General features: G+C 44.9%; 1 protein-coding gene across 3 annotated transcripts; it reads right to left on the reverse strand.

The window, feature by feature from the left end:
* Window positions 1-829: 829 nt before the first annotated feature.
* LOC148899837 (uncharacterized) lies at window positions 830-26,738 on the reverse strand. 3 transcript variants are annotated; one of them, XM_088995209.1, is made up of 6 exons: window positions 26,320-26,738; window positions 25,490-25,603; window positions 25,246-25,407; window positions 16,086-17,705; window positions 10,615-10,776; window positions 830-1,193 (listed from the first exon to the last, which is right to left on the reverse strand). In XM_088995209.1, exons 1-6 carry the CDS (start codon window positions 26,444-26,446, stop codon window positions 964-966), a joined length of 2,415 nt encoding a protein of 804 aa, XP_088851335.1. In that variant the 5' UTR covers window positions 26,447-26,738; the 3' UTR covers window positions 830-963. The 3 variants fall into 3 exon arrangements, with proteins under 3 accessions (XP_088851335.1, XP_088851336.1, XP_088851337.1); XM_088995210.1 differs by lacking the exons at window positions 16,086-17,705; window positions 25,246-25,407; window positions 25,490-25,603; window positions 26,320-26,738 and adding exons at window positions 6,915-8,423; window positions 10,858-12,183; XM_088995211.1 differs by lacking the exons at window positions 10,615-10,776; window positions 25,246-25,407; window positions 25,490-25,603; window positions 26,320-26,738 and adding an exon at window positions 6,915-8,423 and having other exon boundaries at window positions 16,086-16,279.
* Between the last annotated feature and the right edge of the window lie 512 nt (window positions 26,739-27,250).

Consider the following 27,250-nt stretch of genomic DNA (forward strand, 5'->3'; position numbering starts at 1 on the left):
CTGCGTCCACAACCTGCAAAATCCCCCCAAATGATCTCCACCGAGCGTGTTGTACAAAGATTCCACCGCATAGAGCGACAAAAAAAAACTGAGGAGCCATTTGGGAGCCAAAAGAGCCGGATCTTTTTAGTGAGCCGAGCCCAAAAAAACGGCTCTGTGAAAGAAGCCTGAATTCCCACACTAGAAGCGAAGCCGCTCGCCTGACTCGGGCCTCATTCAGTCGACGTCGCTTTGCGACTCACGAGAATCCCCGAGAGCCGCCTCACAGTTGCGGTAACACGTGTGAGCTTCCGCCATATTGCGTGAGGTGGAACGTGTGCTCAAAGTGTGGGAGGCCCTTTTATCACAGACAAACTATATGGCCGCTAAATATATTGGAAGTGCACGGAGTCTTTTACAATAGATGGACAAGGAAACCGGAATGTAATTTTAAGTTAAAAAAATAATGAATGAAAAACAATCAACCAAATGATGTTTTGAAACTGCTTTGTTCTTCTCTCCACGTTGATTATTTTCCCACCAGGCAGGCACATATTTGGATTGGATTTGCCTTTATTAGTCTCGCAGTGGAGAAATTTACATTTCACAGCAGCAAAGTTATGAAAACAACTCCTACTTTGAAGACCGTTTCAAAATTCTGCTGCTGCTGCACCTCTTTGGTGAAGGTCTTTGATGCGATTTGGACTTCCGTGAAGCGCACGGAGTTACCGGGTGCACAAAAGCCACCCTTGCTCACCGAGCGCCGGTCAGTCACTGTGCTTTACTTGTTGGTGTGCCGCGTGCGGATGTGCAAAGCCAAACTGACCTTCTGGGCGAAGCTTTGGCCGCACACTCCGCAACTGTAGGGCTTTTCTCCCGTGTGGATTCGCATGTGCGTGACCAGCGTTCTCTTTTCTGCGAAGGTCTGGCCACAGGTGGAGCATCCGAAGGGTTTTTCGCCCGTGTGCGTCCTCATGTGCGTGACTAGCATTCCATTGTGGGCGAAGGTCCGTCCACAAATGGAGCAACCGAAGGGTTTTTCTCCCGTGTGCCTTCGCATGTGCTTGACCAGCGCTCCCTTTTCGGCGAAGGTCTGGCCACAGGTGGAGCATCCGAAGGGTTTTTCTCCCGTATGCCTTCGCATGTGCCTGACCAGCGCCCCCATGGAGGCAGAGGGGGAGTTTCGTCCAGACCGCCGCTCATCCGCCGGAGATCTGCGGGACGCAAGCAACGCAAATACAGTCAAACTTGGGTTTCAACCATAATCCGTTCCAGGATCATAAGTGGCGCTTTGACGCCCCCTTGTGGTCCCCCTTCTCCCATTTCAATTTGCTCGCTGAACCAAAGTACAATATGATACAGATAATACATTTGATGATGTGAAAGTGCTTTTCATCACACTCAAAGACACTTTAAAGGACAACCGACACCTCCGGACAAGTTGCATCCATAATTTGTAAAATGACTTCAAATGACTTCTACTTGGCGCATTTTACAAAGATTCCAGCGCAGATAGCTATATCTTACGTTTGAAGACTCGCGCTGAATATTCAGGAAGCCTTGTTTTTAAGTGGATGACGATAGCCTAAGTGACGTCACGGAGGGAACGCCCCTGACCGAAAAAGCGACACACAATGCATTTTGGGTACTTTTTTCATCTGAAAACACCGTGTTGATCGCGAAATTAGATGGAAAACTACATAAATAACGCGAATCGTGTTGCAGCCAATTGCGGTAACACGCACAAAGAAGGTGAAAGTTCACACAAATTCCCAGCGGACAAACAATGCAGCATTTCCAACACAGCAAAGCAGTTTAGCGCCAGCCGAGGAGCTCCCCGCAGTGCGCAAATCCCCACTTGGATAACCGCTGTCATTCATACGTAAGTTCGTAACTCTTCATCTTGAAAGTTGAAACAGTGTTTTGTATGCACAACCATTAAACAGGGGTGTCAAAGTCATTTTTTGCCGCGGGCCACATTGTAATTATGGTTTCCTCTCGAGGGCCGTTATGAATTTGGGGAACCCATTAGAATCCCTTTAAATCCCTTCAAATATTACATATAGAGAACACAGCAAATTAATGAATAACTCGTAAGTCAAGAATAATGACTTTTATTGTGGTTGACATCCAAAAATATGACATTTTGGCTCAAATTTTAGCAATCATCATGGAATTTAACACGCTTGATTTGCTTTCGCGGGCCGAAAAAAATGATGTGGCGGTCCGGATTTGACTTTGACACCCCTGTTATAACGCTTGGGAAAGTCTGAAGCACGACGCAGGCTTCTGATTGGCTGCCGTGCCGAGTATGCAAATTTCAACTGCAGGTTACGATACACGTGTACTGTTTGCACGTGAAGGCGAGGGCGTCCGCGGCGAGTTTGTAGAGCGCGCGGTCAGGACAATCCATCTATGATTTTGCAGAGTTTAACACAACTAGATATTATTGAGCTTGAGTGTTTCGTTGTGTAATATGTTTTGAATGTTGAAAGTGATTCCATTTTTGAATAAATGTTCATTTCGTTAACTTTGCACCTTCGATTGAAACTTGTTTTTTTTAATCTATCCCCTCCTCCCAGTATCTGCTAAATAGTATGTAAATGCCATATCGTGCATATTCCTTGAGCCAAATTTGTTAACTCATAAGGGCTATTTTTCTCATTTGAAAGACAGTTAATACATTGGGTTGTAGTACTCTCGTAGTCTTACTCTGCTATGAGGTTTGCACACACTACATTTAATGCTTTAGGTTGAGTATATCCGGCCCAAACACTCCCTCCAAATGCTCCTTTGCTTGGCCCCTCTGTCACATTTTAGAACCCATTGTGGCCCGTTAGTCAAAAAGTTTGCCCACCCCTGACCTAGAACCATCGATGATCTCACTTCTACGACAAACTCAGCGCTGAAAGGGTTTTTCTCTGGTATGTTGTCAAATCTCAGACTTTTTCCCCTTGTGTAAAAATGTCAATCCACATCAAATTCGACATTTGTTTTTTCCCTAAAACATAGCATCCTTTTCAGCAGTGGATCAGGGACGTCATGGTGGAATGCGCACGTCTACTACAAGCAAAATGTTGAAACCAAACACGAAGCTGTAGCATCCACTGACGAAAAGATCGACTCACATCTTCTGTCCCACATAAATCCACTTCAATTCCAAGCCGCGACAGTTCCACATACATCCACATTATATTAGGTTCGATTAGATTAGCCTTAATTAGTCTCATCTGTGGAGAAATTTACATTTCACAGCAACGTTATATCGATATTCAAGGGAGTCCGAAAAAATATCGATATAACCGGGACTATCGATATATCCGATCATGCGCCGAACTGCATTAAACAAAAGCCGCCAAAAGAGGGCAGCCAAGCGCCATATAAGAAACGGAGCTGGCCATTAGCTCCCTTTTTTGTTCCCCCAATGTTGCCTCAAAATGGCACATATAATTCTTTAATGATTGTAAACATGTATGCTTTAATCTTCAGAACTACAGTGTATTTGAAACATATTCATCATCAACTGGATGTGTAACAAGAAAGCATATTATCCGAATCTGAAGCCATTGTTTGGATTCACAAGCAATGCAAGACGTCTTGGCGTGAAGTCATTTTTATTTGCATTTGAATAAAAAGTGACGGCTGTCGGCTGTCCTTTAATACACAGTATGGAATGTTAATAATTTTCAAAATCATCGCGCTTCAGCAGACAAAACAAGAAACATTGTTGCAAAAAACGATTGCATTCATATACAGTACAGTGGGCATGTACATAACACAACAGGGAAACTGCAACGCTTACATCTTACTGTATTATGTATACAATTTAAAAAAGTCATCAATCTTCTTCTGCTTCCCATTTTTACCTTTTAACACAAACACTTCAAAAATCTCGTCTGCTACACACGAGCTAGCGTCTGAAAATGAAAATGGCTCTGCTACACGGGTGCTGGGCACGTAACCAAGTCACCTGACCAAGTCGACCAATGGCGCGACTGATGGCGTGACACGTAACCAAGACACGTGACCAAGTTGACCAATGGCGCGACCGATGGCGTGTCACGTGACAAAGTCACACGGCCAAGTCGACCAATAGCGCGACCGATGGCGGCTCATGTGACCAAGTCGACCAATGGCGCGACCGATGGCGGCTCACGTAACAAGACACGTGACCAAGTTGACCAATGGCGCGACGGATATATCGATATAAACAACAAAAATGGCCGGTGGGGGATGAAAAGGAGCACCGTAATAACCGGATTATCGTAATAACCGGGTATCGTACTAAACGGTACTAATTATACATAAAAAGACTAGAAATGTGCAAGGAAACGAAAATAGTATCGTAATAAGCGGTACTCTCGATACAACCGATATCGATATAACGAGACTTTACTGTAAAAGCATTCTACGCCGTCAACGGTTTGAATTTAAAAAAATAATTCAGGCAACGACGCGTTCACTCAGACAGAATGAAAACGGTTTCAGAATAGCAAGAAGGAGAGACAGAAAAAACTCATCATAAACGCTCAATCAAAAATGACAATTTTACATTATTAAAAAAAAACAACCCCCATCCCCCCGCAACCAAACCAGGTCGAAGGCACACAAAACCACCTCAGGTATCGAACAATGGGACTGTCGTTCTGATCCGATGTTAGATTAAAAAATATCATCCAAATCAATAAAATAAAAGATCCTTGTTTGGAAATTTGAATCGGATGTTGGATGTTGGGATGCATGTTGCAGCGCATGTAATGAATTATAAGCACATCGTATTTGCTTGTTCGACTAGTGATGCCTGGGTATCGACCAAAGAAGCTTGCTGCTGCAAGTCAGTCTGATGAGAGCTGACGAGAGACTCACATGTCAATTGCCTTCTCCCTCCAACGAAAGAACCTCAACTCTCTCCAGAAGTTGTATTATGTGGACCGAACCCGCTTACACAAAGCAACGCATGGTGTCAGAATTGGTCTGGAAGACAAGAGGACGATAAAAGCACTTGGAACGGAAGATTCCACGGTGGAAAAAGAATAAGACATTGAGCACAACCCCCGGCAGAAAACGGCAAAAATGGAAGCTTTACGTCCACCGACAGCTCTGCAGCTAACAGGTAACGTGGTTGAAAACTGGAAGGGATTTAAGCAACGTTTTGAACTGTATTTGTCTGCGATTGGAGCTGATGAAAGCCTTTCGAAGATGAAAGCATCCATGATTTTGCACGTTGTGGGAGAGGAAGCTCTAGAGGTCTACAATAACGTCACATTTGATGCTGAAGATGACAAGATGAAGCTTTCAAAAATAAAGGAAACGTTTGAAGCTTACTGCATTCAGAAACGCAATGTGACGTTTGAAATGTACACATTCTTCACATGTGTACAGACAGTTGGAGAAACTAGTGACCAATATGCAAATGAGCTGAGAAACAGATCAAAGACATGTGAGTTTGGTGGATGAACAGAATCACTGATCAAAGACAGAATAGTGTGTGGCATTACAGACAATAAACTGAGAGAAAGGCGACTCAGAGAATCAGATCTGGACCTGGAAAAAGCCTTAGCACTGTGTAGAACTGTTAAATCACAGGCTAAAGAGCTGCTAAATGATGCTAGCTGCAATGTGGATGCAGCGGAAAGAAATGCGCAGATTCAACAAAAACAAAACCGCCGATATGAAAGCAAGAGTGAGACAAGCCAATAAAAATAAGATATATTCAAACAAAAATGTTGTACTCGTTGTGGTACGCAACATCCCCCAAAGCAGTGTGCACCACAAATATGTCAAAACCGCGACAAAGCAAATCACTTTGCTCGTTGCTGCAGGAACCAAGACATGAAAGGCAAGGTAGATGCAGTAGATGATCATTATGAAGTGGAGGAACTTTATGTGCATGCTGTAAAAGATGAAAGAGGAGAAAAAGCTTGGAAAACTACTCTGAAAGTGGAGGACATTCATCTCACATTCAAATCGGATACTGCAGCCAATGTGAATGTCATTTCATTTATTGCTGTGAAATTTGGAAAGACTTTATTCAAGTTTAAACTTGCTAATTACTGCACACACAAAATCAATACATTCATGACATTTGTTAAAAGTAAAGAATAAAATGAAGAATGGGAGATGTAATGATTGGATTTGTCCTTATTATTCTCGCAGTGGAGACAATACGTTCACAATCACAGCAGCAAAGTGATGAAAGGAATGAAAGTAGAAAAACAAAATACAGGCGCTGCTGCAAGTCAGTCAAATGAGAGCATACGAGAGGCACGCATGTCAATTTCTTTCTCCCTCCAACCAAGACGCCAGTCCGAGTAAAGAACCTCAACTCTATCCAGAAGTTGTATCATTTACCGAACCCGCTTACACTACAATCTCTCTCTTCTTTCTTTCAGACGTGAATCAGCTAATCGGAGACGTGAAATCGGAGAGCTCCGCTTTGGACTATCCACAAGTACCCAACATTAAAAAGGAAGAGGAAGAGGCCGATGTCAGCAGTTTGCCGCAAGATGGCTTCTCCGAGGAGAGTGTCGACGACCGACTTCCACCACCCAATTGTAAAGGTAACGACACATACTGTACTCAAGAAAAATGGCGGCTGTGAAGTCGCAGGCGCAAAGAACATTTTCAGCAGCTCGATTCTGGACATGTTTTAGGATCAGACTTCTTCTTTTCCTTTGGGCTTTTCCATTCAAGGGGTCGCCACAGCAAATCAGTGTCCTCCATCTTTAGAGGTTTGATCCGCATGTTTGTTTTGGCCAAGCTTTGACGTCTGATGTCCTTCCTGACACAACCGTCTTTATTTATGCTTGGGACCGGCACAGGAAGACTTATGTCCATTTGTGGCTACAGAACAAGCAACTCGCTCAGCAAAAGGCTCCCAAACACAAAATGTTCATCGGCACAGCAACATTTAAAAAAGCAAAAACTATACTCACCATTTGATGACAATGCTTTTTCTCCTGTGTGCCTTCGCATGTGCTTGACCAGCGTTCCCTTTCCGGCGAAGGTCTGGCCACAGGTGGAGCATCCGAAGGGTTTTTCACCCGTGTGCATCCTCATGTGGACCTCCACGCAACCCTTCCGAGAAAAAGCCTTGTCGCAAACCGAGCAGCAATAGGGTTTTTCACCCGTGTGCATCCTCATGTGGACCTCCATGTGTCCCTTCCGAGAAAAAGCCTTGTCGCAAACCGAGCAGCAATAGGGTTTTTCACCCGTGTGCGTCCTCATGTGGACCTCCATGTGTTCCTTCCGAGAAAAAGCCTTGTCGCAAACCGAGCAGCAATAGGGTTTTTCACCCGTGTGCGTCCTCATGTGGACCTCCACGTGAACCTTCCGAGAAAAACCCTTGTCGCAAACCGAGCAGCTATAGGGTTTTTTTCCCGTGTGCATTCGCATGTGCTTGACCAGCGCTCCCTTTTTGGCGAAGGTCTGGCCACAGGTGGAGCATCCGAAGGGTTTTTCACCCGTGTGCATCCTCATGTGGACCTCCATGTGTTCCTTCCGAGAAAAAGTCTTGTCGCAAACCGAGCAGCTATAGGGTTTTTCTCCTGTGTGCCATTGCATGTGCGAGACCAGCTTTCCCTTTTCGGTGAAGGTCCGGCCACAGGTGGAGCATGCGAAGGGTTTTTCACCCGTGTGCATCCTCATGTGGACCTCCATGTGTCCCTTCCGAGAAAAAGTCTTGTCGCAAACCGAGCAGCTAAAGGGTTTTTCACCCGTGTGCGTCCTCATGTGCCTGACCAGCGTTCCATTTTTGGCGAAGGTCTGGCCACAGGTGGAGCATCCGAAGGGTTTTTCGCCCGTGTGCGTCCTCATGTGCGTGACCAGCGTTTCCTTTAGGGAGAAGGTCCGGCCACAGGTGGAGCAACCGAAGGGTTTTTCTCCCGTGTGCCTTCGCATGTGCTTGACCAGCGTTCCCTTTTCGACGAAGGTCCGGCCACAGGTGGAGCATCCGAAGGATTTTTCACCCGTGTGCGTCCTCATGTGGAACTCCATGTGTTCCTTCCGAGAAAAAGCCTTGTCGCAAACCGAGCAGCTATAGGGTTTTTCGCCCGTGTGCATCCTCATGTGGCTCATCAAGTGCGACTTCCAAGTGAACTTTTTACCGCAAACGGAGCAGGTGAAACACTCCTTCAGGGAGGGACACGTTTGGCGTTTGCGGGACCTTTTCTTGCCGGGGACCTTTTTCGGAGAGCCCGGCCACGTTTCGTCCTTGTCTTCCCTGTCGGCATCCGACATTGGCGCCAGGAGGTCGTCTGGCGGCGACCCTTCAGACCACTCGGCCACTTGGTCTTCACCCGCTTCGCTTTTCAGGCGGCCGCCGGTCGGGCTGACATCGGCCTCAAAATGGGAGGAGCCAGGCGGGCGCTCCGGCTCCAAACCGGAGTGCCCCCATGGAGGCCGAGGGGTAGTTTCGTCCAGACCGCCGCTCATCCGCCGGAGATCTGCGGGACGCAAGCAACGCAAATACAGTCCAACTTGGGTTTACGACCATAATCCGTTCCAGAATCATAAGTGGCGCTTTGACGCCCCCTTGTGGTCCCCCTTCTCCCATTTCAATTTGCTCGCTGAACCAAAGTACAATATGATACAGATAATACATTTGATGATGTGAAAGCGCTTTTCATCACACTCAAAGACACTTTAAAGGACAACCGACACCTCCGGACAAGTTGCATCCATAATTTGTAAAATGACTTCAAATGACTTCTACTTGGCGCATTTTACAAAGATTCCAGCGCATAAAGCTATATCTTACGTTTGAAGACTCGCGCTGAATATTCAGGAAGCCTTGTTTTTAAGTGGATGACGATACCCTAAGTGACGTCACGGAGGGAACGCCCCTGACCGAAAAAGCGACACACAATGCATTTTGGGTACTTCTTTCATTTGAAAACACCGTGTTGATCGCGAAATTAGAAGGAAAACTACATAAATAACGCGACGGTGAATCGTGTTGCAGCCAATTGCGGTAACACGCACAAAGAAGGTGAAAGTTCACACAAATTCCCAGCGGACAAACAATGCAGCATTTCCAACACAGCAGAGCAGTTTAGCGCCAGCCGAGGAGCTCCCCGCAGTGCGCAAATCCCCACTTGGATAACCGCTGTCATTCATACGTAAGTTCGTAACTCTTCATCTTGAAAGTTGAAACAGTGTTTTGTATGCACAACCATTAAACAGGGGTGTCAAAGTCATTTTTTGCCGCGGGCCACATTGTAGTTATGGTTTCCTCTCGAGGGCCGTTATGAATTTGGGGAACCCATTAGAATCCCTTTAAATCCCTTCAAATATTACATATAGAGAACACAGCAAATTAATGAATAACTCGTAAGTCAAGAATAATGACTTTTATTGTGGTTGACATCCAAAAATATGACATTTTGGCTCAAATTTTAGCAATCATCATGGAATTTAACACGCTTGATTTGCTTTCGCGGGCCGAAAAAAATGATGTGGCGGTCCGGATTTGACTTTGACACCCCTGTTATAACGCTTGGGAAAGTCTGAAGCACGACGCAGGCTTCTGATTGGCTGCCGTGCCGAGTATGCAAATTTCAACTGCAGGTTACGATACACGTGTACTGTTTGCACGTGAAGGCGAGGGCGTCCGCGGCGAGTTTGTAGAGCGCGCGGTCAGGACAATCCATCTATGATTTTGCAGAGTTTAACACAACTCGATATTATTGAGCTTGAGTGTTTCGTTGTGTAATATGTTTTGAATGTTGAATGTGATTCCATTTTTGAATAAATGTTCATTTCGTTAACTTTGCACCTTCGATTGAAACTTGTTTTTTTTTAATCTATCCACTCCTCCCAGTATCTGCTAAATACTATGTAAATGCCATATCGTGCATATTCCTTGAGCCAAATTTGTTAACTCATAAGGGCTATTTTTCTCATTTGAAAGACAGTTAATACATTGGGTTGTAGTACTCTCGTAGTCTTACTCTGCTATGAGGTTTGCACACACTACATTTAATGCTTTAGGTTGAGTATATCCGGCCCAAACACTCCCTCCAAATGCTCCTTTGCCTGGCCCCTCTGTCACATTTTAGAACCCATTGTGGCCCGTTAGTCAAAAAGTTTGCCCACCCCTGACCTAGAACCATCGATGATCTCACTTCTACGACAAACTCAGCGCTGAAAGGGTTTTTCTCTGGTATGTTGTCAAATCTCAGACTTTTTCCCCTTGTGTAAAAATGTCAATCCACATCAAATTCGACATTTGTTTTTTCCCTAAAACATAGCATCCTTTTCAGCAGTGGATCAGGGACGTCATGGTGGAATGCGCACGTCTACTACAAGCAAAATGTTGAAACCAAACACGAAGCTGTAGCATCCATTGACGAAAAGATCGCCTCACGTCTCCTGTCCCAATAAATCCGCTTCAATTCCAAGCCGCGACAGTTCCACAAGGGCATCCGACGTCAAAGCTTGGCCAAAACAAACATGCGGATCAAACCTCTAAAGATGGAGGACACTGATTTGCTGTGGCGACCCCTTGAATGGAAAAGCCCAAAGGAAAAGAAGAAGTCTGATCTTAAAACATGTCCAGAATCGAGCTGCTGAAAATGTTCTTTGCGCCTGCGACTTCACAGCCGCCATTTTTTGGAGTACAGTATGTGTCGTTACCTTTACAATTGGGTGGTGGAAGTCGGTCGTCGACACTCTCCTCGGAGAAGCCATCTTGCGGCAAACTGCTGACATCGGCCTCTTCCTTTTTAATGTGGAGGACTTGTGGATAGTCCAAAGTGGAGCTCTCCGATTTCACGTCTCCGATTAGCTGATTCGCGTCTGAAAGAAAGAAGAGAGAGATTGTTGTGTAAGCGGGTTCGGTAAATGATACAACTTCTGGATAGAGTTGAGGTTCTTTACTAGGACTGCCGTCTTGGTTGGAGGGAGAAGTCATTTGACATGTGTGCCTCTCGTATGCTCTCAACTGACTGACTTGCAGCAGCGCATGCTCCTTTGGTCTACGGCCAGGCATCACTAGTCGAACAAGCAAATATGATTTGCTCATATAATTACAGTGTCCTTCTTGCGTCCATTGTTCACACGACAGTTCCAAAATGTTTCGCTTATGATCTCTGCGGAGCGATGCGTTTTGCAGGAGGCCCTCTTTGTTAGCGGCTAGCAAACTCGGCTAAGCTAAACAAGGCCCAGAAAGTCCAACGTACACCGAGACGACTTTAATCGGACACAAGCTTCAACGAGAGATGTTCTAACCGAGCGAGATAGTGGTGGGCGCTCCGACTGCGTTTTGCGCACGTCGCCGACAAATTCGGGAGAATTTAGTCAACGGGTATAGCAAAATAATTAGGTTAATCAGTGATTCTAACACGTATGAGCAACTAAAAAGGGACCCTTCCAATAGATACAAGAAAGAAATGATTGACTGTCTCCAAAAGTTAGAGAAAGGAAAACAAACAGATGTATTTTAGATTATACCCGGGAGAAGCCACGCCATGTATCTATGGCCTGCCAAAAATACATAAAGAAGGGTTCCCCCTCAGACCCATTGTTTGTAGCATTGACTCCTCTACATACAATGTAGCCAAATATTTAAAAACTATTTTAGCTCCGTTGGTTGGTAACACACAATATCACGTAGAGAACACCACAGGGTTTGTAGAGAGGATCAAAGACCTCATATTGGAACCTGAGGAAACTTTGGCATCATACGATGTGACTTCTCTCTTTACATCTGTCCCAACCCCAGCAGCAGTCTCAGTGGTGACGACGAGACAAATTCATGGTTGTGCTATGGGCTCACCAGTTTCACCCATAGTGGCTAATCTTTACATGGAAGAGATGGAGAAACAGGCCCTCACATCCTTCCCAGGGACAAAACCTCGACACTGGTTTAGATATGTGGACGATACTTTTGTCATAATTAAGAAACAAGAAATTCAATCCTTCACAGATCACCTCAACTTTGTAGACTTCTACATTAAATTTACTCGTGAGGACATTCAAGAGAACCAACTAGCCTTCTTGGATTGTAAAGTAAGTATAAAAGAGGACAGAGCGCTAAAAACACAAGTCTTTAGGAAGGCTACGCACACTGACCAATACTTACTTTTTGACTCTAACCACCCTTTACAACATAAACTAGGAGTTATCAGAACCCTCCAGCATAGGGCTAAACCAGACATGGGCAAACTACGGCCCGCGGGCCACATACGGCCCGTTAGGCTTTTTAATCCGGCCCGCTGAATTTGCCCAAATTATAGTAAAAACAGTGTCTAAAACTCATGACAAAAAGCTAGCGAACAACAGGGCAGATTACTGAAAAGTTGCCTGCTCCATTTTTCACAACTTGAAGCAAAATGAGACTAATCCCACTAAAAAACATTGTCACAAAGTACAAAGTTTTTTTTTTAAATCAATAATGCACCAACTACAAATGCTACCTTGCTTAATTTACGACAAATGTGCATGGCTGTAGATTTTGCTGCAGTAGTCGATTGTCATTGTGGTGCACAATGCAACGTTTGCATTGCTTCCTACGAGCCACTAAGCTTTCATAAGTCTCACGTACACTTTACAGCCACGGTTTTATGTAAATTTACGTTTTGTAGCGTCACATATGTTGTTAGCTTCTTTTGAATCTTTCTTCTGGGCTGAGGTTCTGTGCATCTATTTTGGAAAATGACATGCAATTGAACGACTTTATAACGCTTGCGAAAGTCCGGAAGAAAGAAGCAGGCTTCTGATTGGCTGCCGTGCCGAGTATGCAAATTTCAACTGCAGGTAGTCTATGTTTGTGTGCTCGGCGACGGTACACGTTTACTGTTTGCGCGTGAAGGCGAGGGCGTCTGTGAGGAGTCCTCCCATATCAATTCGAGCAGTCAATGACAGCAATGTAGCACCCAGGAAAAACAGAAGATTGCGCCCAAGCTCCGTTAGAAATGGGCTGATTTGTCAGCTGGGAATTTGTGTCAGTGAATATCAAATAGTTGTCTTGGTGCAACACACAACGATTCACCATGGTGTTATTTATGTGTTTTCCTTCTAATTTCGCCATCAACACGAAGTTTTCAGACCAAACAAAGTACCCAAAATGCATTGTATGTCGCTTTCTTAGTCAGGGGTGGTCCAAACGTGACGTCACATGGGGATCGTCATCAACTCGAAAACAAGACTTCATGAATATTCAGCGCAAGTCTTAAAACGTAAACTATAGCTATATGCTGTGGAATCTTTGTAAAATACGCTCAGTCGAAGTCATTTGAAGTGATTTTATAAATTATGGACATAACTTGTTCGGAGTATTTCCGGCCCAAACACTCCCTCCAAATGCTCCTGGCCCGGCCCCTCTGTCAAATTTTAGAACCCAATGCGGCCCGCGAGTCAAAAAGTTTGCCCACCCCTGGGCTAAACTAATACCAACTAGCACTGAAGGTAGAGAAAAGGAGTCTAAACATATCAGGAGAGCACTCACTAACTGTGGGTACCCTCAGTGGTCATTCAACAAATGTCAGAAAGAAAGAATAGCGAACGAAACCAATAATTCTCAAGATACAAAAAGGAGAGGAGTAGCAGTACCGTACATTGCAGGAGTTTCTGAAAAATTACAAAGAGTCCTTTGGCAACATAAAATTCCTACTTATTTCAAACCGATAAACACGTTAAGGCAAAAATTAGTGCATCCAAAAGATAGGCTACCAAATGAAAAACAAAGTAATGTAGTTTATTCCATACATTGTAAGAATGAAAATTGTAAAGAGCAGTACATTGGGGAGACTCAACAAATTCTCAAAAAAAGACTTTATCAACATCGCAGGGATAATATAAGTGGACCTCAATCGGCAGTACATTTGCACTGAAAAGCTAGCAACCACTCATTTGACGACAATGAGGTTGAAATCTTAGCGAAAGAACATAGATGGTTTGAAAGGGGGGTAAAAGAAGCCATTCTTATAAAACAACAAAATCCTTCATTAAAGCGGTCTGGTGGGGTGAGGTTCAATTTGGATCGTTCATACAATAGCCTGCTTAGGCAAAACAGCTTAGGCAACTTTCGTAGTGCTGATGAGGGTCGTTATGCTGATGAGGTGATACCGGTGGGAGTGGGGGTAATAGGCCAGTCGTTAGTCAGGAATGTAGGAACAATCAGCGGGGCCACAGGGACGTGTCCTCTGCCCCCCCCCAACCTGAGAGTAGGGACCTATCATAGCTGTGTCCGGCGCCGCCATGTCTGGACATTAGGGATATATAAATGGGGCCGATACGACCAGCCAGACTTTAGTTCGCTGACGAAGCCTCTTGGATAGGAGGCGAAACGTCCGAAACCTTCACTTTTGTACAGATGACGGCTGAAGAAACCTTCTCATCGATGGACAACTCCTGTACGACTGAGAGCTTACACAGACATCCATGATTTTGCACGTTGTGGGAGAGGAAGCTCTCGAGGTCTACAATAACGTCACATTTGATGCTGAAGATGACAAGATGAAGCTTTCAAAAATAAAGGAAACGTTTGAAGCTTACTGCATTCAGAAACGCAATGTGACGTTTGAAATGTACACATTCTTCACACGTGTACAGACAGTTGGAGAAACTAGTGACCAATATGCAAATGAGCTGAGAAACAGATCAAAGACATGTGAGTTTGGTGGATTAACAGAATCACTGATCAAAGACAGAATAGTGTGTGGCATTACAGACAATAAACTGAGAGAAAGGCGACTCAGAGAATCAGATCTGGACCTGGAAAAAGCCTTAGCACTGTGTAGAACTGTTAAATCACAGGCTAAAGAGCTGCTAAATGATGCTAGCTGCAATGTGGATGCAGCGGAAAGAAATGCACACAGATTCAACAAAAACAAAACCGCCGATATGAAAGCAAGAGTGAGACAAGCCAATAAAAATAAGATATATTCAAACAAAAATGTTGTACTCGTTGTGGTACGCAACATCCCCCAAAGCAGTGTGCAGCACAAATATGTCAAAACTGCAACAAAGCAAATCACTTTGCTCGTTGCTGCAGGAACCAAGACATGAAAGGCAAGGTAGATGCAGTAGATGATCATTATGAAGTGGAGGAACTTTATGTGCATGCTGTAAAAGATGAAAGAGGAGAAAAAGCTTGGAAAACTACTCTGAAAGTGCAGGACATTCATCTCACATTCAAATCGGATACTGCAGCCAATGTGAATGTCATTTCATTTATTGCTGTGAAATTTGGAAAGACTTTATTGAAGTTTAAACTTGCTAATTACTGCACACACAAAATCAATACATTCATGACATTTGTTAAAAGTAAAGAATAAAATGAAGAATGGGAGATGTAATGATTGGATTTGTCCTTATTATTCTCGCAGTGGAGACAATACGTTCACAATCACAGCAGCAAAGTGATGAAAGGAATGAAAGTAGAAAAACAAAATACAGGCGCTGCTGCAAGTCAGTCAAATGAGAGCATACGAGAGGCACGCATGTCAATTTCTTTCTCCCTCCAACCAAGACGCCAGTCCGAGTAAAGAACCTCAACTCTATCCAGAAGTTGTATCATTTACCGAACCCGCTTACACTACAATCTCTCTCTTCTTTCTTTCAGACGTGAATCAGCTAATCGGAGACGTGAAATCGGAGAGCTCCGCTTTGGACTATCCACAAGTCCTCCACATTAAAAAGGAAGAGGCCGATGTCAGCAGTTTGCCGCAAGATGGCGTCTCCGAGGAGAGTGTCGACGACCGACTTCCACCACCCGATTGTAAAGGTAACGACACATACTGTACTCAAAAAAAATGGCGGCTGTGAAGTCGCAGGCGCAAAGAACATTTTCAGCAGCTCGATTCTGGACATGTTTTAGGATCAGACTTCTTCTTTTCCTTTGGGCTTTTCCATTCAAGGGGTCGCCACAGCAAATCAGTGTCCTCCATCTTTAGAGGTTTGATCCGCATGTTTGTTTTGGCCAAGCTTTGACGTCTGATGCCCTTCCTGACACAACCCTCTGTATTTATCCGGGCTTGGGACCGGCACAAGAAGACTTATGTCCCTTTGTGGCTACAGAACAAGCAACTCGCTCAGCAAAAGGCTCCCAAACACAAAATGTTCATCGGCACAGCAACATTTAAAAAAGAAAAAACTATACTCACCATTTGATGACAATGCTTTTTCTCCTGTGTGCCTTCGCATGTGCTTAACCAGCGTTCCCTTTTTGACAAAGGTCCGGCCACAGGTGGAGCATCCGAAGGGTTTTTCTCCCGTATGCATTCGCATGTGCTTGACCAGCGTTCCCTTTTCGGCGAAGGTCTGGCCACAGGTGGAGCATCCGAAGGGTTTTTCACCCGTGTGCATCCTCATGTGGACCGCAATGTGTTCCTTCCGAGAAAAAGCCTTGTCGCAAACCGAGCAGCAATAGGGTTTTTCACCCGTGTGCGTCCTCATGTGGACCTCCACGTGACCCTTCTGAGAAAAAGCCTTGTCGCAAACCGAGCAGCAATAGGGTTTTTCACCCGTGTGCGTCCTCATGTGGATCTCCACGTAACCCTTCCAAGAAAAACCCTTGTCGCAAACCGAGCAGCTATAGGGTTTTTTTCCCGTGTGCCTTCGCATGTGCTTGACCAGCGCTCCCTTTTTGGCGAAGGTCTGGCCACAGGTGGAGCATCCGAAGGGTTTTTCGCCCGTGTGCGTCCTCATGTGGACCTCCATGTGTCCATTCCGAGAAAAAGTCTTGTCGCAAACCGAGCAGCTAAAGGGTTTTTCTCCCGTGTGGCTTTGCATGTGCGAGACCAGCGTTCTCTTTTTGGCGAAGGTCTGGCCACAGGTGGAGCTTCCGAAGGGTTCTTCGCCCGTGTGCGTCCTCATGTGCGTGACTAGCATTCCATTTTGGGCGAAGGTCTGTCCACAAATGGAGCAACCGAAGGGTTTTTCTCCCGTGTGCCGTCGCATGTGCTTGACCAGCGCTCCCTTTTCGGCGAAGGTCCGGCCACAGGTGGAGCATCCGAAGGGTTTTTCTCCCGTATGCCTTCGCATGTGCGTGACCAGCGTTCTCTTTTCTGCGAAGGTCTGGCCACAGGTGGAGCATCCGAAGGGTTTTTCGCCCGTGTGCGTCCTCATGTGCGTGACTAGCATTCCATTGTGGGCGAAGGTCCGTCCACAAATGGAGCAACCGAAGGGTTTTTCTCCCGTGTGCCTTCGCATGTGCTTGACCAGCGTTCCCTTTTCGGCGAAGGTCCGTCCACAAATGGAGCAACCGAAGGGTTTTTCTCCCGTGTGCGTCCTCATGTGCGTGACTAGCATTCCATTGTGGGCGAAGGTCCGTCCACAAATGGAGCAACCGAAGGGTTTTTCTCCCGTGTGCCTTCGCATGTGCTTGACCAGCGCTCCCTTTTCGGCGAAGGTCCGTCCACAAATGGAGCAACCGAAGGGTTTTTCTCCCGTGTGGCTTCTCATGTGGATCATCAAGCGCGACTTGCAAGTGAACTTTTTACCGCAAACAGAGCAGTGGAAAGGCTCCTTCAGGGAGGGACACTTTTGGCGTTTGCGGGACCTGTCGGCGTCCGACATTGGCGCCAGGAGGTCGTCTCGCGGTGACCCTTCAGACCACTCGGGCGCTTGGTCTTCACCCGCTTCGCTTTTCAGGCGGCCGCCGTTCGGGCTGACATCAGCCTCAAAATGGGAGGAGCCAGGCGGGCGCTCCGGCTCCAAACCGGAGTGCCCCCATGGAGGCCGAGGGGGAGTTTCGTCCAGACCGCCGCTCATCCGCCGGAGATCTGCGGGACGCAAGCAACGCAAATACAGTCAAACTTGGGTTTCAACCATAATCCGTTCCAGAATCATAAGTGGCGCTTTGACGCCCCCTTGTGGTCCCCCTTCTCCCATTTCAATTTGCTCGCTGAACCCAAGTCCAATATGATACAGATAATACATTTGATGATGTGAAAGCGCTTTTCATCACACTCAAAGACACTTTAAAGGACAACCGACACCTCCGGACAAGTTGCATCCATAATTTGTAAAATGACTTCAAATGACTTCTACTTGGCGCATTTTCCAAAATTCCAGCGCATATAGCTATATCTTACGTTTGAAGACTTGCGCTGAATATTCATGAAGCCTTGTTTTTAAGTGGATGACGATACCCTAAGTGACGTCACGGAGGGAACGCCCCTGACCGAAAAAGCGACACACATTGCATTTTGGGTACTTTTTTCATCTGAAAACACCGTGTTGATCGCGAAATTAGATGGAAAACTACATAAATAACGCGAATCGTGTTGCAGCCAATTGCGGTAACACGCACAAAGGTGTAAATTGACACAAATTCCCAGCGGACAAACTGTTAGGGTAATTCGCCATAAAAAAATCTCTAAACATCGCTCTGTAATCTTTGTTTACATTTTGAACTTCCACGTATGTCATTTCCTGCCTTCCTTTACACGATGTCGCACTTTTATTACGTCACATCCTGTCGCGTCATTGCTATGCACCGCATAAATACTCCTGCAGCCCGTTCATCTCTCTCTCTCTCCATGCTCGCTCTTCCGTCCGCACCACAATGCCCGTGCTCTCCAAATTAAATCAACTTTCTGTTCAAGTCCTGGCTCCCTGATGATTTAACCATCGATCTCCATCAACACCCGTCGAAGCAATGAACCAAGGGCGAACGATAAAAAATAACCCAACATTCTGGTGCCAAGAAACCCGCGCCGGTTGGGTCCGAAGCGCTTGAGGGGTGCGTGATGGGAGCGCCTCTTCATTCTGACCTGACCACACGGTTGAGTTTCACGGGTGAGTGCCGCTAGCATGCTGCTATGTTGGGTGAACGAATGTGGAATCCTTTGTGGCCAGAAGGATTTCTTTGCGCGTAATCCACGTATCGAGGCTACTAACGCGACTTTATTGGAAGATATCGTCCGATTATAGCCCATGTTCAAACTATGGGTTCTATTTCTGATGATCGGGCCAAGGCGGGTCCCCATTTGAGTCGAGCCTGGAGGTGTATTAAATATATACGCGACAAATCGATCCTAATATTTATCGAGATGTCTGGTTTACCGCGCCCTGGCTGCCGTACTGTAAAACCAGAATAATTCTAATTATAATATTCACAAGGGGTGAATTTTTGGAATTCACTGTGCGCGAGGGCCGTGAGTGAAATTGGGGAATTGAGAGATTTCACTCCGGACGTTTTTTGTTTTAAATAGCTGCAGCTATAATGGTTGACAAGAGACAGAAGCTTTTAGCTTTTGGTGGTCATCTGCTTGTATCCACAAGAGCGACGAGGGACCATTCCCTCGGCGAGGCCTGCTTGTTGACGCGATATTGTGGATTACCGTAATTTCATTTAATTCACCAACACTAGCACATGGTCAACAATGCTAGCCATTGCTACGGGGTTTCCCAGGGAGCTTCATTGTCCAGGGGGCAGAGGGTGGTCGGCTGGAGGAGGGGGGCGTTAGGGGGAGCAGTCCTTGTGTGTGTGTTCTTGTCTTCCCTTTTCGTGTTTTGTCTTTCGTCTTTTTGTGCATGCATTGTGTGTTTTTATGTATTGTTGTGTATGTACGCGCGTTGTGTACACTTCGCTGAGGAAAAAAAAGAGGTAATGGGTGGTTTGCCAGCAACTGATGCAGACAGACCCCCCCCCATCCTTCTTTCCCTACCCGTGAGAGAGGGGTAAGGGGTGAATTCACAACCACATTCTGAGATCGGCAAATTGATTCATTCGCGAATAAGTTAATAAAGGAAAATAAAATTAATAAAGGGCTGCGTTAACATTCACAAACATGTGTATAAAAGACATTCTTCCTGCCGAATTTGATTCTGCCGCGAGGCCTCTCTTCTCCACAGAACCGAGGCGCCCTTGTCATCACAAGAGGACTCGACCGGGTGCCATGGAGTGGGCTGTCCTGTCTCATCGGGAGACCTGTTCAACCATGCAGCGAGGAGACTTTCGTCTCCGCTCGACGTCCTCATGAATGACATAACACTGTTTCTTTTTCCATAGCTTATTGACGAATGCTACTTGAAACAAAAAAAACTGAATTAAATAATTAATTAGACTGAGTGAGCAAATAAATGAAGACAGCGGACAAATGAATAGACATAAGCCGAACTACAGTGAATTTGTAAAATTATCAGCGTTGAAATTGTGCCACATTGTTCTCAAGGGCGATTTGAACATTGGCCATTTGCGTTTTGGAGTTATTTATGACTGCTGGGATCTGGCCTGCTGTGTCTCAAAAACTGGGGGATGGTGTTTAAGCAGTGAGACCATTGCATTCCTTAGGATAACAATCATGTATGTTTTTGCTCAAGTTTTTCCTCTATCACGGTTCAATTGAGGAAATAAGGATGTTTATCTCAAATTGAACTGAAATCAGCAAGATAGATGTTGCTAGATTCAATGATAAATGATTATGATTAATTCACTCTTTTGAAGCTACATGCCCTTTTCCATGTAAGACAAATCATTTTGAAATCCTGATTTGGGCAAATGCGAAATGAAATGGAAATTGTATAACATGACAGAATCAAAGAGTGACTTTATAAAATTATGAGTTTAGTTTGTCAAACAGAGCTGAACCTTGTTCTGTCCACAGCTTGTTCAAGCCATTTGAAACAAGCCAGTTATTTACGATGCCTCTTATCAAGGGTTTTTGTCAGGACAGAGCTTCAAAGAGGGGTTTAAAAGACCCAGAGAAAATTCGGAGGCCCTGCTGGCTCGTAAACGACGGTTCAATTGGAAAAAGTAAATAAAATGGTCAGTAAATTGGGCTGAATAACAGGAACATTTATCTTGAATTGGATGGAATTGGCAAGGTAAATGTAACGAAATTTGCTGGTGATTAAGTCCTTACAGAGATTCACCAGTTGATATTGTTGGACATTTCATAGAAGGAAAGTTATAGATTTATTAAGATAATGATTGTGACCTGATCATTACACTGGTTTTGTCCTGACAATTGTCATCCCCTGAAATCAAAGAGCAGATGATTTGATTCATAAAAACGATAAATTGAATTTGATCGGATGCACCTTTATTAGTTTCTGAGCAGAGAAATTAATTTCAAAAGGAAAAGATGGAGTTGCAAAATTTGATGACTGAACTTTTTTCATTATGCTTTTTGTGCAGATGATGTGTAAAGCAACAATTCGCAAACAGAGCTGGGATGATGGTTGAGAAATTGTTCCATTTGCAGGATGAATTGATGAACTGTGGGGTGCACAAGCCATTTGCATCCACCCATCCTGTGATTTTCATCCGGAGTATCATCCGAACCGAATTTGCATTCTTGGTGTTTTTGGAAACAAAGTTTAATCTCTGCTTCAGTTGTCATAGGACATCCAACAAAGGAGAGGCCGCAATGGCTGGTGGGATGCACCTGCAGAACTAGAGTTGGCACACCCACCTGCTGATTTGGGATCGATGACAAAGTCCATATTGAGAGTAGTTTTGTTTTCCAAAAGCATAATGTGTGGCATTTATTGTAATGCATGACAATTTTTATTGCGCATATTTCTCATCCAACCATCTAGCGAGCATCGAATTGTTACAATTAGGCTTAATTGATTTGAAAGTATTCAATGTTGGAGATGCAATGGAGGAAATCCAACGTTTATTAAGACAGCATGCAGATGCTAATTTATCTCCTGGCTGCCTTTGCGTACAGTGATGACATTTGTCAGTTCAAAAGTAAGTTGTAGTTACGACAAAAAGTGCAAGATAACCTGTCAAGATTGATTTGATTGTGAATTATTATCATTATTATTATGAATTGGATGCAGTGCACATTGGAGTAATTGACTGCAGTGCACATTAAAGGAATTTCTCGCCGGTAAGAATGAAATTGGCAAATGAGTTGAGTGGGCACCGATGTCGGCCAGAGATTCAGGCGAAATCAGATACATTGTGTAGGGCTTCCACGCTAACCAGCTTCTTTCAGAATTGAGAGAAAGAGATCCTTCAGAAGGGGAGGACTCCTGCGGAATCCGTGCCAGGGTGGCCGCAGATGAAGCTGGGTTGCGCGAATGGATGTCCTACGCAGAAGCGAAACTGACTGTCAACTGGTGCCCTCCAACTGAATGACAAAAGGTGAGTACGAGATGACCATTTACACAGATCGCCATAATGTTGTACATAAACTTGTGCAAATTGTAGAAGGCTGTCCTCCACCCATACAATTTGGTGACATGCAAATGTCCACCAAAAACACATTTTTGCAGAGATGATTTGCCTGGGGGCCAGCAGAGGAGTAACAGCAGAAGAAGTTGTGCTCAATGTACAAAAATTCCGTGGTACACGCTACATGAATTAGTTCTCATGCAGGTGTTGAGAGACATGCCAAAATTTGGACTCCAAATTTTTGACCAATGATTGACAAGCAGTTTTATGCAAATTGGTGTCTGTGTAAGCTCTCAGTCGTACAGGAGTGGTCCATCGATGACAAGGTTTCTTCAGCCGTCATCTGTACAAATTTGAAGGTTTCGGACGTTTCGCCTCCTATCCAAGAGGCTTCGTCAGCGAACTAGGGTCTGACTGGTCGTATTGATGATCTGTGCAATGTCCAAGAGGGATCGTGTTCCGCGCAAACACGTTCCCAATTGGCAAATTGAGACTTTTCATGTCTCAACAGGGGGGAATGGCAATAGCCTAGATCATCATTGCCAAAATTTTCACTTTTGGTGTTGAGTGATGTTAGCTGCAATATCATTCCCACAAGAAAGTGGTGCCCTCCAGAAATGCAGACTCACTAACAACTAACATACACTAACCAACTAAAATCTAACAATAACAATGTCTGCCATTTCTGTGAGAGAATGCATTACAGAGCCTAAACGATGAGACAGATTTTGATAGGGAAAGAAACACCAAGAAAGGGTGCTGTGCAGAATGAAACCATCCCTTTGACATGTGACCTGGCACAAGTCTTCTTTTAGTCTCCACAGGACAGAGATGCGGTATGAAGAAGATGACGTGGGCCACGCCAAAGTGGGATGGACCGGTTGCGGAGCTGCTAGCCGTCTTAGCAGCTACAAGCTTCGTCTGGACTCGCGAGGACACCACACCGTTCGTCAAGAAGATTCCAGATGCACAACTGGAGCCGAAGATCACACACCTTTTCCCATTCACCAGCTCGTTTGTACCACACCCTGGGGCCTGCTTGCGACAAATGCTACAAACGATTTTGTTCCTACTCGTCATCCTGGTGATCACCATCCAGGATCCCATGAAGATTTGACTATTGTAGCTAGAGAATGACATGACTTTGATTTGAGAATGTTTCCATTATGACTTTCTTTTCTGTTCACCTCGACCGATGTTAAAAATGTTCGTCAGGGGGGAGATGTTAGGGTAATTCGCCATACAAACATCTCTAAACATCGCTCTGTAATCTTTGTTTACATTTTGAACTTCCTCGTATGTCATTTCCTGCCTTCCTTTACACGATGTCGCACTTTTATTACGTCACATCCTGTCGCGTCATTGCGAAGCACCGCATAAATACTCCTGCAGCCCGTTCATCTCTCTCTCTCTCCATGCTCGCTCTTCCGTCCGCACCACAATGCCCGTGCTCTCCAAATTAAATCAACTTTCTGTTCAAGTCCTGGCTCCCTGATGATTTAACCATCGATCTCCATCAACACCCGTCGAAGCAATGAACCTGGGGCGAACGATAAAAAATAACCCAACACAAACAATGCAGCATTTCCAACACAGCAGAGCAGTTTAGCGCCAGCCGAGGAGCTCCCCGCAGTGCGCAAATCCCCACTTGGATAACCGCTGTCATTCATACGTAAGTTCGTAACTCTTCATCTTGAAAGTTGAAACAGTGTTTTGTATGCACAACCATTAAACAGGGGTGTCAAAGTCATTTTTTGCCGCGGGCCACATTGTAATTATGGTTTCCTCTCGAGGGCCGTTATGAATTTGGGGAACCCATTAGAATCCCTTTAAATCCCTTCAAATATTACATATAGAGAACACAGCAAATTAATGAATAACTCGTAAGTCAAGAATAATGACTTTTATTGTGGTTGACATCCAAAAATATGACATTTTGGCTCAAATTTTAGCAATCATCATGGAATTTAACACGCTTGATTTGCTTTCGCGGGCCGAAAAAAATGATGTGGCGGTCCGGATTTGACTTTGACACCCCTGTTATAACGCTTGGGAAAGTCTGAAGCACGACGCAGGCTTCTGATTGGCTGCCGTGCCGAGTATGCAAATTTCAACTGCAGGTTACGATACACGTGTACTGTTTGCACGTGAAGGCGAGGGCGTCCGCGGCGAGTTTGTAGAGCGCGCGGTCAGGACAATCCATCTATGATTTTGCAGAGTTTAACACAACTCGATATTATTGAGCTTGAGTGTTTCGTTGTGTAATATGTTTTGAATGTTGAAAGTGATTCTATTTTTGAATAAATGTTCATTTCGTTAACTTTGCACCTTCGATTGAAACTTGTTTTTTTTTAATCTATCCACTCCTCCCAGTATCTGCTAAATAGTATGTAAATGCCATATCGTGCATATTCCTTGAGCCAAATTTGTTAACTCATAAGGGCTATTTTTCTCATTTGAAAGACAGTTAATACATTGGGTTGTCGTACTCTCGTAGTCTTACTCTGCTATGAGGTTTGCACACACTACATTTAATGCTTTAGGTTGAGTATATCCGGCCCAAACACTCCCTCCAAATGCTCCTTTGCCTGGCCCCTCTGTCACATTTTAGAACCCATTGTGGCCCGTTAGTCAAAAAGTTTGCCCACCCCTGACCTAGAACCATCGATGATCTCACTTCTACGACAAACTCAGCGCTGAAAGGGTTTTTCTCTGGTATGTTGTCAAATCTCAGACTTTTTCCCCTTGTGTAAAAATGTCAATCCACATCAAATTCGACATTTGTTTTTTCCCTAAAACATAGCATCCTTTTCAGCAGTGGATCAGGGACGTCATGGTGGAATGCGCACGTCTACTACAAGCAAAATGTTGAAACCAAACACGAAGCTGTAGCATCCATTGACGAAAAGATCGCCTCACATCTCCTGTCCCAATAAATCCGCTTCAATTCCAAGCCGCGACAGTTCCACAAGGGCATCCGACGTCAAAGCTTGGCCAAAACAAACATGCGGATCAAACCTCTAAAGATGGAGGACACTGATTTGCTGTGGCGACCCCTTGAATGGAAAAGCCCAAAGGAAAAGAAGAAGTCTGATCTTAAAACATGTCCAGAATCGAGCTGCTGAAAATGTTCTTTGCGCCTGCGACTTCACAGCCGCCATTTTTTGGAGTACAGTATGTGTCGTTACCTTCATAATCGGTTGGTGGAAGTCGGTCGTCGACACTCTCCTCGAAAAAGCCATCTTGCGGCAAACTGCTGACATCGGCCTCTTCCTTTTTAATGTTGGGTACTTGTGGATAGTCCAAAGTGGAGATCTCCGATTTCACATCTCCGATTAGCTGATTCACGTCTGAAAGAAAGAAGAGAGAGTGTTGTAGTGTAAGCGGGTTCGGTAAATGATACAACTTCTGGATAGAGTTGAGGTTCTTTACTAGGACTGCCGTCTTGGTTGGAGGGAGAAGTCATTTGACACGTGTGCCTCTCGTATGCTCTCATCTGACTGACTTGCAGCAGCGCATGCTCCTTTGGTCTACAGCCAGGCATCACTAGTCGAACAAGCAAATATGATTTGCTCATATAATTACAGTGTCCTTCTTGCGTCCATTGTTCACACGACAGTTCCAAAATGTGTCGCTTACGATCTCTGCGGAGCGGTGAGTTGAGCACGAGGGACTCTTTGTTAGCGGCTAGCAAGCTCAGCTAAGCTGAACGAGTCCCAGAAAGTCCAACGTACACCAACACTACTCCAATCGAACACAAGCGTCAACGAAAGATGTTCTAACCGAGCGAGATAATGGCGTTTTGCGCACGTCGCCGACAAATTCGGGAGAATTTAGTCAACGCGTGTCGACCGCGTTTTGGACTGCAGTCGGAGCTTGCGTCAAGTCAGCGATTGTGACTACTCTGCATCCCGGAAATCTGTCCACAGTGAACGCCGTAAACCACCTTCGAAATAAAAGCATTCTACGCCGTCAGCGTGTTGGACTTACAAGAATTGTTAAAAACTATTCAGGCAACGACGCATTCACCCACACATAACGAAAACGGTTCAGAATAGCAAGAAGGACAGAGAAAACAGTTAACATAAACGCTCAATCAAAAATGACAATTTGACATTATTAAATAAAAACAACCCTTTTTGCACTTGCGATTTCCTACAGCCATTGTATGTTACTTATTTGAGCGCGTGTATACATAAAACAATACGCAAAGCCTGTTCAAAAAGACTTGAAAACAAGCGAGACGAGCAGTAAGAGCCAACCTTGTCCGTGAAGAACAATTCTTGGCTGCATCCTCCAAATGGTGTCCAGCAGTTGAGGTTCACCATTGCGGTCCTCTTTTTCTTCATAAAGGTCCTTCTCGTCTTCTGGCGTCCTTCTTGCGCACATTGTTCACACGACAGTTCCAAAATGTTTCGCTTGTGATATCTGCGGAGCGATGCGTTGAGCACGAGGTCCTCTTTGTTAGCGGCTAGCAAACTCGGCTAAGCTAAGCAAAGCCTCGAAGGTCCAACGGAGACCGAGACGACTTTCGTCGGACACAAGCTTCAACGAAAGATGTTCTAACCGAGCAAGATAGTGGTGAGCGCTTCAAGTGGGCGTTTTGAGCACGTCGCCGACAAATTCGGGAAAAATTGGTCTACGCGTGTCGACCGCGTTTTGGACTGCAGTCGGAGCTTGCGTCAAGTCAGCGATTGTGACTACTCTGCATCCCGGAAATCTGTCCACAGTGAACACCGTTCACCACCTTCGAAATAAAAGTATTCTAAGCCGTCAGCGTGTTGGATTTACAAGAATTGTTAAAAACTATTCAGGCAACGACGCGTTCACTCAGACAGAATGAAAACGGTTTCAGAATAGCAAGAAGGAGAGACAGAAAAAACTCAGCATAAACGCTCAATCAAAAATGACAATTTGACATTATTAAATAAAAACAACCCCCATTCCATGCAACCACACCAGGTCGAAGGCACACAAAACCACCTCAGGTATCGAACAATGGGACTGTCGTTCTGATTCGATGTTAGATTAAAAAAACATCCAACTCAATAAAATAAAAAATCCTTGTTTGGAAATTTGAATCGGATGTTGAATGTTGGGGTGAATGTTGCACCGCATGTAATGAATTATATGAGCACATCGTATTTGCTTGTTCGACTAGTGATGCCTGGGTATCGACCAAAGAAGCTTGCT

This window comes from Hippocampus bargibanti, linkage group LG04, assembly GCF_051943395.1.
Source record: "Hippocampus bargibanti isolate YZ-2025 linkage group LG04, ASM5194339v1, whole genome shotgun sequence".
Taxonomy (NCBI): domain Eukaryota; kingdom Metazoa; phylum Chordata; class Actinopteri; order Syngnathiformes; family Syngnathidae; genus Hippocampus; species Hippocampus bargibanti.